The following is a 9,418-nucleotide window of genomic DNA, read 5'->3' on the forward strand; positions in this document are numbered from 1 at the left end:
TTCTCTGGTGCTAGAGGCAGAGGTTGTGGCTTCGCAGTCGTGAGTAGGGAGGTCAAGCCATTGGAGAGTTAACGGGAGCCCATTAGGAGGAGGTGAAGACGCAGGAATAAGCTGAAGCTGAGATAAAACTGCAGTTTCTAGGTAAGAGAAGTTCGAGGATTGAAAGTAAAGGCAAAGTGAGGTAAGGCATGGTGGAGGAACAGCGGGAGCAATTTGAACGGGGAGAGTGGAAGCGTGGTTATGCATGTCAGCAACAGCTGAAGACATGGGGAGGGGGGACAGCCTCGTCCGGTGGTGTAGCCAGTGGCCAATGGGATCCAGCCAGCACTGCCCCGATGGTCTGGATCCCTGCCGAGGGTGGTCCCCTCTGCCCTGCTAGTGGTCCCAGTGATCCCAGCGCTGCTGTTTAGCGTCGCGCTCCCTACCTCTCCAGTGAGACCGTGACTCTCGGTAACGCACATAGGGCAGTCCAAGGCAAGCAATTTTGGGCGGGCCATGACGGAACCACCCCATTTCTCCCCTGAATCCATAAGTTCTGTTTCGTTCTCCATGTTTTCCTTATGCTGGAGCCTGGAGCCTGGTGCGCTGTTGTTGACTTTCCTGTGCAGACACGGCAGAGTCAAGTCCCCTGAATTGTGGGAGGAATTTCGCCTGCTTCATCAACGCGTGCCGTCGCATATTTCTGCCATTGGGAGCTGATGCTGCTGTTGTCAGACGAGTGTGCCACCGAGAATGCCCTGTCGCTGCACGAGGCATCATTGGCCAGCGACCTGAAATGTTTACTGTTTGTGTCCTGCATGCACAGTGACAAGGCAGCGCTGTTTTGGGGGCGGAGTCTGCTGTGATGTCCATCCCGCTGCATCGCGACGTGGAGCGTCACACTCGATGCCTAGAATCGAAGGGAGACCAAGACAACCGAACCTCCACTGCAGAGGAGGCAGGGCTTGGGTTTGGACCCCAAATCGCAGCTTCCCCTGTTCTGTCATGCCAAAGCCCTGTTCCCGCGTCATTGGGGTGTTGGCACCAAGCTGTCCGTAACTCACGGAGCCCGAGAGGGCGGCCGGCGGCGAGCGTTGGCCTCACGGATTGGCCGAGGACCCGCGAAAGTCATTTCCAAACTAGTGGTCTTGCCGTCCTAAATTTGTCGTCTTGGAGCGTGCCAGAGCAATTCGATACGGGAGGGTGGCCAGGCATAACGGTTCGGCCCCACCATCCATACGAGGTTACATAACTTACTTATGAACCGTTCACTTGTTTGAGCTTCTGTATTGACTACCTTATGCACGGTAGCCAAGTACCGATCAATATACTGGCAGAAAGGGGCCTCGCCAAAGGCGCAAACCCTCGCCAAAACTACTCGTGCAAAGCAGGCGGGTGATGAAAGCTGTGTAGCAACCTACACAAAGCATCCTGTAGCTTCTTTGTTCATCCGTCCTTGGTCTTCAAGAGACGCTAGGTTGCTCCACTCCGGTCCGGGCCGCTGCTCGGCTCCGGCGTTCGTCCGGTGGTTCGGCGCCAAGCGACTGTGGGTCAACGATCTAGTCGCGGTCCGGGATACCTGCAGTAGCGCTCCGGACCCCACGAGCTTCTTTGACGTCTCATATCCATGCATAGATCCAACGGACAATGGTGTCACTGCGCAGTATGTTTAGGGAATTAAGATAGATGGCGCCCAAGAGCTGTTCGGGGAATCTTGACACTATCAAATAAAGACAGTATCGCTCTCCAGCTGGAATTATGTTGTACGGAGAAGACTATCCATCGCACCTCTGTCTGCGGAGCTAAATTCCTTCACACTTGACTAAAGAAAGACTCAAAGAGATAACAAAAGTAAAGACGATGCAATCATCTCATCGTGTATTACGAAAGCCTATTGGCTTGGTGCACTTTTTTTCTCGCTGGACACCTTTACGGCTCAGGGTCTCCAGAAATTCGTAAACACCCTTATGTCGTCATAAACTTTGAGACTTCTCAAAGTTTTCCTCTCTCTCTTATTCCAAGTTTGCATATTCATGTCTCGTTCTTGACCCCGTTGAAAGTAGTAACATACCAAGAGTTTCACTCGGCGTACATAAACATGTCTACGCAATCATTCCCTCAATTCCCCAAGCTCCCCCAGGAGCTTCGAGACCAAATCTGGAGCGACGCCGTCCGCCCCATCAGCCCAGATCACGCCGGCGTCCACTTCTTCACCGTCTTCAACCCTGTACATTCCGACGAAAAGTTCAGAGACCATCTTGTCGTTCAGCAGGCGGATTACTATTCGAATCGCAGCAATTTCCCCCTTATACTTAGCGCACCGACATCGAAAAACGACACATCGCTGCCGTCGTGGAATGTTGGTAACCCATCCACATACGCTGCCGACTTTGGTCTCTGGACCGCCTGTAGAGACTCCTACAAGGCCATCTACAAGGGATACGACCGGCTCAGACAGGACTCAATTCAGAAAATCAACCGCCCTAGAGCCTTTTCTACCTGGCACTCGCACGGAGAAGACCGCAAGGACTTCCCTGTGACGTTCTCTGCGGCAAATGGTGACGGCAGCCCTGTACACCTGACGGTTCTCCCGCTGCGCGACCTCTTTGTGCTCCGACGTTTCGAGGATTTCGAGGACGTAGGCATTCTTTCCTCTACTTTGCAGAACGCGCCCTTCGACTCCCCGAAATTTGGATACAATGGGGTCACTCACGTTGCGGTCGAGTTCGATCCACAATGGAGTGTGGAAGGGGTTAAACAGTGCAGGAACAACGCCAAAATTACGAACACGGAGTATCGAGCGTATCGGGAAATCTCACAGGCCATCTGGTGCCTAGGAAGGTCGTTCTTGTACCTGTGGGTGGTGGACTACAGGTTACGCTTGAAGGCTTGTGTGTCTGACCCGGAGAAACGAGCCATACTTTGGAACTCGGATTCCGAAGAGCAGTTCGTCTTCGAGGGCCAAGGGTGCAAGTACTACGCTGTGCCGAGAGAAAATCCCCAGGACTACTGTGAATATCGCGACGGCCTTGAACCGTCAAATCCCGTGTGGACAGTCAATGGCGCATTGGACGGATCAGATGCTGTGTTCGGCGATTATTTTCATATTTCATACCTATACGGCGAAAGCTCTCTGCCGTCCTACGAGAAGATCGGGATTTTGGTTTGCGAATATGACTGATGATGACCGGGGTTAAGTTTAGAGTTAGCGCATGTATGTTTGGTGACCTCACTGCGGGATTTCACAATTGCATAAATCGCAAGGCGCGAGGGCTCAGTTGTTCGGGGTATCATTAGGTCTCCGCCAGAAGAAACCGTGTTGATCTCATTGAATTCGTATTAGAAAGACGTATAAAATTATATCTCATTACCACTTCTTGAATCAAGAGCTGCTTAGTAGCTTCTCGACGGCCCATTTCACAGAGAAATTCCTCAAGTCGGAGTAGTGCTGACCAACGCCGACAAATAGGACAGGGACGTTAGTTGCGTGAACAAGACTGACAAGAGTGCCAACCATGTTGCCCACGGTATCGCACTTTGAGATGATGAATCCATCGAGGGAGCGAACAGCGCCAAAGGCGGCGTTGAAGTTGCGCGCTTGCGCTACGGAGTCGGTTCCGACAAGGGCCTTTTCACATTGTCAGTTATACGATTGCAAATATTTTTAGTGGCAAAGGGCTCTCACCTCTCCAACCATGAGAATCTTATCGGGTTGAGCGAATTTGGCAAACTTCTCCAGAGAAGACATAAGACGTTGATCGTTGTGTCTGCGTCCAGCGGTATCGATGAGGACGACATCGAAACCTTCCTGACCTGCAAAAGAGACAGCGTCGCGAGCGACAGTGGCGGCGTCCTTGCCGTAACCCTTCTGGTACAGCTCAACGCGGCCTCCCTCACGGGAAGTTAGTTCCTTCAGGTTGCGGACGTGGACTGCCAGTTGCTCGACGGCGCCAGAACGGAAGGTATCTCCAGCAGCAATGAGGACCTTGTACTTATTCTGGAGGAGGAAGAAGCAAATCTTCGACAGGTTGGTGGACTTTCCAACGCCGTTGACGCCAACAATAGAGATGACGTAGGGGCGAGCTTTACGCAGTGTGGTCGCGGGCGGGGCGGTGATGGCATCAATCTCGCGGAGCAGGTCGAGAGAAGAAGTAGGGGTGAGCATCTTGGTCAAGGAAGCCTCCATTGCGGACTGGATCTTGGTGTTAATGCTCTCGAAGCTGCCTGTCTTCACACCAAGTAGTTCCTTTTCGACGCCCTCACACAGGCGGATTGCGGCCTCGCGCGCGACATTCTTCTTGAGAAGGTGCTCCTCCATGCCCTTCATTGCCTTGTCGAGGTCGGCCTTCGTAAGAGTCTTGCCTCCCACAACATTGCGGAACAGGCCTCCGATCGTGCTGAGTCCGGAGCCGATAAGTCCGCTCGAAGCTTCGGTCGAAGAGTCCGTCTTGGACTGCGCGGATGCGAGAATGTTGTGGACTTCGTCGTCGAGATCCTTAAGGATGAACTGGCCCTTGGAAGTCTTGTTGCCCCATGTCGAGGCGTCGACATGCTCAAGAGCGGAGGAGCGCGCGGCAGTCCCCTCGGCCTCGGAGTCACTAGTTGCCGATCTCGGAGCAGCCGAGTAGTCAAGCTGGACATCGTCTTCCTCATCCGCCAAACCATCAGCATCCCACTTGCGGCCTTTCTTCGTCGAAGATCGGGTTGCTGGCCGGGGCCTTCTGCCAGAGGATTCGTCACCGGAGGAAGCAGCGACAGCTCCTGGGTTTTGCGCCTTGCGGGCACGACGGGACATTTTCGCGGCAGGGCCAGGCTTGCCGACCACGACGCCAGGAGTCGAGGGTCGGGACGTGTTCGGCGTAATAATCGGGGTCGATTCGTTTGTGGAAGCGCCGCCGTTTGCGCCGTTGATACCACGTCCTAGAGTATGTATTTAGCTTTGTGTTACCCCGCGGGAAATAGGGGTATGTAGGCCAGTTGCTTACCCCTGTAATGAAGACCAGAGGGAAGTGGAGGCTCATCGCCGAGGTTTCCAGAAAGTGTCTCGTCCTCCTTACCAAAGTCGGCGTCCGAGATGTTGGAGTCACCCTTGGGGCCTGTCGTTTCCAGCTCGCGCATCTGCTGGTCGAAGTATTCGTCGAACTTGGTACACTCCACCAGTGTTGTGTGAGGCTTCGTCAGTTGTTCGCCGTACAGATCCACGAAAATCGTCTTAATGTTGTCGACCAGCTTGTCAATCCACGACAGGTGAAGTAGAGATCTGTAGACGGCCTGCCCGCGCGCGGTTATGTCAGCATGTCGTTCGTCGCCTGGGGACATCAAGAGTTCTGACCACAAAGATGACACCTAGTTCTTTGACGAAGGTATACCGAAGGGTGTGCTGGTCGCGCTTGTACGGTGGGTTGCTGGCAGCAGACTGGCTCGACGCAGCGCCGGCCTTTTCCTCGATGAAGACATCGGAAATGAAGTTGTTGATGACGGACGGGTTGACCGGCGCATATGTCCTTGACCAAAGGACCACACCTGATGTGGTCAGGATTTCGAAAGTGTCCAACATGATGGTTCGCAAACTTCTGTTCCTGAGATCGCGGCGTAATCTGGCAATTGGGCGACTGGCGACAGGTAGAGGGAGAGGGGGAAGCTGAGTTGGAGGCGAACTTCCTAGGCGATCCAGAAAGTTGGCCTGTGGCGCAGACGGGGACCGATAAGACGGGTCGGCCGATAGCTTTCGCAATTGATGGACCCCTAAGGTATCGATAAGCCCTCGGAGGTTGGGATAATCCGTAACGACCCTGTGGCACTGTACAGACGCGAGAAATTGTCATATCAGAACGGTGCGAATATCAGAGCTCCCAAACGGACCCACGCCGATGACATGCGCTGAAGTAAACACATTTCCATAAGGTACCGCTGCAGCTCCATCCACAACCTTGCCTGCGCCCTCCCATCACAGACGACTTCCAAAAGGGAGGCATCCCACTTGTAAGCCCGCGACAACGCAACTGCTCGACTCGAATCCGCGGTCTTCTCCCTCGAAAATCGAACGAGTTTTCGCCCGTACACCAAGCATATTATTGCATCGATTGCCCAACAGCTAGCCCATCATGCAGCGCCCTCAAACATACGGCCAGTCGCCTCCTCTGCACCACCCCGTACCCCAGCATGTCTCGACCGTTCCCCAGCTGCGCTCGCCGCCTCCCCCAGTGTCGCAAACGCAATCGCAGCAAAGCTACGGCAGCCCGTACCAGCAGCAGGGCGGCTCAAGCGGAAACGTCTTTGGCGCATACGGACAGTTCATGAATGACCCTACGGCGCAAGTTGCAGCACAATTCGGGCAGACGGCCTTCAAGCATGGTCAGGAGTACATGGAACAGAACGTATGTTGATTCTCAGCCCTTGGCATCGAGAGTACACGTCGCGAAGCCTCGTGACAGTTGCAACAGACCCCAGAGCTAACCGCTACTAGTTTAACCGATACGTCAACGTAAATGCCCTGAAGCACTACTTCAACGTCTCCAACTCCTATGTCATCAACAAGCTATTCCTCGTCCTCTTCCCCTGGAGGCACAAGCCATGGTCGCGCAAGCAGTCCGTGGGACCCAGCGGCCAGGAGGGTTGGTACCTGCCGCCGCGCGACGACATCAACAGCCCCGACATGTACATCCCCGTCATGGCGGTTGTGACATACATCCTCCTGTCCACCCTCATCGCCGGTCTCCGTGGACAGTTCCAGCCGGAGCTCCTTGGATACACGGCGTCAACGGCCCTCGTCATCGTGGTGGCTGAGATTTTGGGCCTCAAGCTGGGTTGCTATCTGTTGGGCATTTCGAACGATTCGCAGCTCTACGACCTGATCGCGTACTCTGGCTACAAGTTTGTCGGCATTATTGTGACCGTTGCCGTGGCGGAGATCTTTAACGGGGGCCAGGGCACCGGCGGCTGGGTCGGGTGGTCGGTGTTCATTTACACCTTCCTGGCCAACTCCCTGTTCCTGGTGCGTAAACCAAGCTCTCTACTGATGGACATGAGGACTAACAACACCTTTAGATGCGCTCTTTGAAATACGTCCTGCTTCCTGAGAACTCGGCGAATGGTGCCGGTCCTATGCAGACTGGCGATTCCCGGGCGAAGCGAAACCAGAGGACACAGTTTCTGTTTTTCTATTCATACATCGTCCAGCTGCTCTTTATGTGGATCCTGTCTAGACCTTAAATCCACGTCACGCAGTTCATCCGGAACTCAAAAGGATCACGTCAAAAAGGTGTCATGGAAAGGAGTCAAGGTGCGCCAGGGAGCATGGGAAAGAAGACACATAGAGGAAGGGATTTGCCGGCCACAGGAGGCGCATGGCTATGGCCGATGCGACCCGACATGCCAGGCTGAGCTGTACGATTATGCGACACGTCACTTTGTTGAGCGCGCAGGTGTTTGTTTGGTGTTCTCATAGATGTTCGTCGCGTCGGGGAAGGCCTTGTGCCACGCTGAGGGATGACCAAGAGTTCATTCCCTGCAGCATAAGGGTCGTCATGCCCAGGAACAGGCCGCGACACAGGTACTTAAAAACAATACTATTCAAAGCCGAAATCTACGTTCAATGCAAGTCTTGGTGATCTGCATCGCAGGGTCGCATTGAATATCGTGGCCAGAAGGTCATGCAAGTGCCCTGGACAAGGGCGTACACCCGACAGGCAGCCGCGCGGTAGGCCAAAGGCGTAGCTTGACACGTCAAGCTTATTCTTCAAGCTGTTTGTTTGTAAGCTTGACTCGGATAGCTGTCACAATCGCCCCGCAATTGGGCGTAGCTCATGCCCCCCATTCGCCAGCCCGAACTTCGGCCGGCCAACTCCACAAACCGGGGCACGTTGTCCTCCCTCACCCCGCCAAATGCTCGACTTCCGGTCCTAGATCCCGTCTTCCCTGTGGTTGGTCCTGCTGGCGCGAGTACATAGACTTCCCACGGGAACCTCTTGACCACAATCTGTCCAACCTCGCCTCGCTTTTTGCTCTTTAAAAACGACTGCCTCACAAGCATTTCGGGTTTACACACTTCTTGTGTCTCGACGCTTATCAACGACGTCATCAGAAACCGAGAAACGTGAACCGGGCCGGCTGCATATTGACACCGGTTCTTATCAACTTCAATTATTCACCAAGAAAGACCACTCTCACAGCCTCGGAATAGCTGCACACTCGCGTCGCGACCATGGCTCTTCCTCCAATTGTGAATGCGACGCTGCAGTCCGCAGTCCTCGCCGGTACCTCAAATTTGTTGGCGCAGGCACTGACGGCCTATCGTACCGATGTATGAAATCCGCATTGGGACTCACCCGCATCGTGCCGCGATGCGAAGCTATCACTTCAAGGGCGTCTGAGCCTGCGTTTTCAGTGCTGATTAATGTGACCAGAGCCAACTCGTCATCGATTGGGTTCCCGTCGTCCAGTTCATCATGAACGCGGTGGTGTGCACGCCGCCGAACTTCATGTGGTGAGTTTTCTCATACTACCCACCCCCCCCCCCCCCCCCCCCCTTCTCAGACTTCTGACAATGTCACAGGCAAGATCTCCTCGAGCAGAGCTTCCCAGCCTACCACGTCTCCCCCACCAAGGACGCCATCGCCTCCGCGGCCGCCAACGACGAGAAGGAACTCGACCGCGAGGCCCGCGACAACAAGCTCGTCGAGCCCAAGCTCAACATCCGCAACACCGTCGTCAAGCTCCTCCTCGACCAGACCGTCGGCGCCGCCCTCAACACCCTGGCCTTCAGCATGTTCGTCGGCAGCATCCAGGCCGCCATGGCGCGCCCGGAGCACCTCGCCCACGCGTCCGCCTCGGCCAAGTTCCTCGTCTCGCGCGGCGCCGTCGACTACAGCAAGGTCGACTGGCAGTCCGTCGTCGCCAGGGCCAAGGACGACTTCTGGCCCATCTTCGTCGCCGGGCTGAAGCTCTGGCCGATGGTCAGCTTTATCAACTTTGTGTTCATCAAGAGCATTGAGGGGAGGAACTTGGTTGGTGCGTTGGCTGGTGTCGTGTGGGGTATCTACATGAGCTTGGTTGCGGCGCAATGAAGGGGGTTGGATTCCAGCGAGAGAACACACATATGTTCTTGTCAGAGCTGAAGTTTGTCAGCTCAGCACGCCTGTAACGGCAGCATGTAGCGTCGAGAAGGTACTCGTGTCATTCTAGAGCGTTGCCAGGGTAGGATGAGGCGTTTAAGGGGACGGGGACCGAAACCTGCGATTATACTTGTTTTACGGATATGCTGGGGGATTGAGACGTTGGGAAGTGCAAGATGCAGAACAGCCTTCTATACCTTGGTTCTTAGATGATAGACCGAAGACATGCCCGAGCTGAGCTCACACCCAAACGCCTCTCAGTGAGTCAGTTGCGGGCGATGGCTTGCGTTTCAGGTCGGAGCTATACCCGTGACCTGGTGTATCTC

General features: G+C 54.7%; 4 protein-coding genes across 4 annotated transcripts; 3 read left to right on the forward strand and 1 right to left on the reverse strand.

The window, feature by feature from the left end:
- Window positions 1–2,077: 2,077 nt before the first annotated feature.
- Window positions 2,078–3,160, forward strand: COL26b_001758 (uncharacterized protein; the record flags this gene model as incomplete). Its single annotated transcript, XM_053174700.1, has 1 exon — window positions 2,078–3,160. One exon carries the CDS (start codon window positions 2,078–2,080, stop codon window positions 3,158–3,160), a length of 1,083 nt encoding a protein of 360 aa, XP_053041323.1.
- A 201-nt stretch (window positions 3,161–3,361) lies between these two features.
- COL26b_001759 (uncharacterized protein) lies at window positions 3,362–5,536 on the reverse strand (the record flags this gene model as incomplete). The annotated part of the gene is made up of 4 exons (XM_053174701.1): window positions 3,362–3,607; window positions 3,665–4,899; window positions 4,965–5,250; window positions 5,312–5,536. The coding sequence occupies 4 exons, from the start codon at window positions 5,534–5,536 to the stop codon at window positions 3,362–3,364; spliced, it is 1,992 nt and encodes a 663-aa protein (XP_053041324.1).
- A 547-nt stretch (window positions 5,537–6,083) lies between these two features.
- COL26b_001760 (uncharacterized protein) lies at window positions 6,084–7,191 on the forward strand (the record flags this gene model as incomplete). The annotated part of the gene is made up of 3 exons (XM_053174702.1): window positions 6,084–6,356; window positions 6,446–6,973; window positions 7,027–7,191. The coding sequence occupies 3 exons, from the start codon at window positions 6,084–6,086 to the stop codon at window positions 7,189–7,191; spliced, it is 966 nt and encodes a 321-aa protein (XP_053041325.1).
- Window positions 7,192–8,182: 991 nt separating this feature from the next.
- Window positions 8,183–9,044, forward strand: COL26b_001761 (uncharacterized protein; the record flags this gene model as incomplete). The annotated part of the gene is made up of 3 exons (XM_053174703.1): window positions 8,183–8,281; window positions 8,385–8,464; window positions 8,534–9,044. The coding sequence occupies 3 exons, from the start codon at window positions 8,183–8,185 to the stop codon at window positions 9,042–9,044; spliced, it is 690 nt and encodes a 229-aa protein (XP_053041326.1).
- Window positions 9,045–9,418: the final 374 nt, after the last annotated feature.

This window comes from Colletotrichum chrysophilum (assembly GCF_026319265.1).
Source record: "Colletotrichum chrysophilum strain AFK26 chromosome Unknown scaffold_8, whole genome shotgun sequence".
Classification (NCBI taxonomy): domain Eukaryota; kingdom Fungi; phylum Ascomycota; class Sordariomycetes; order Glomerellales; family Glomerellaceae; genus Colletotrichum; species Colletotrichum chrysophilum.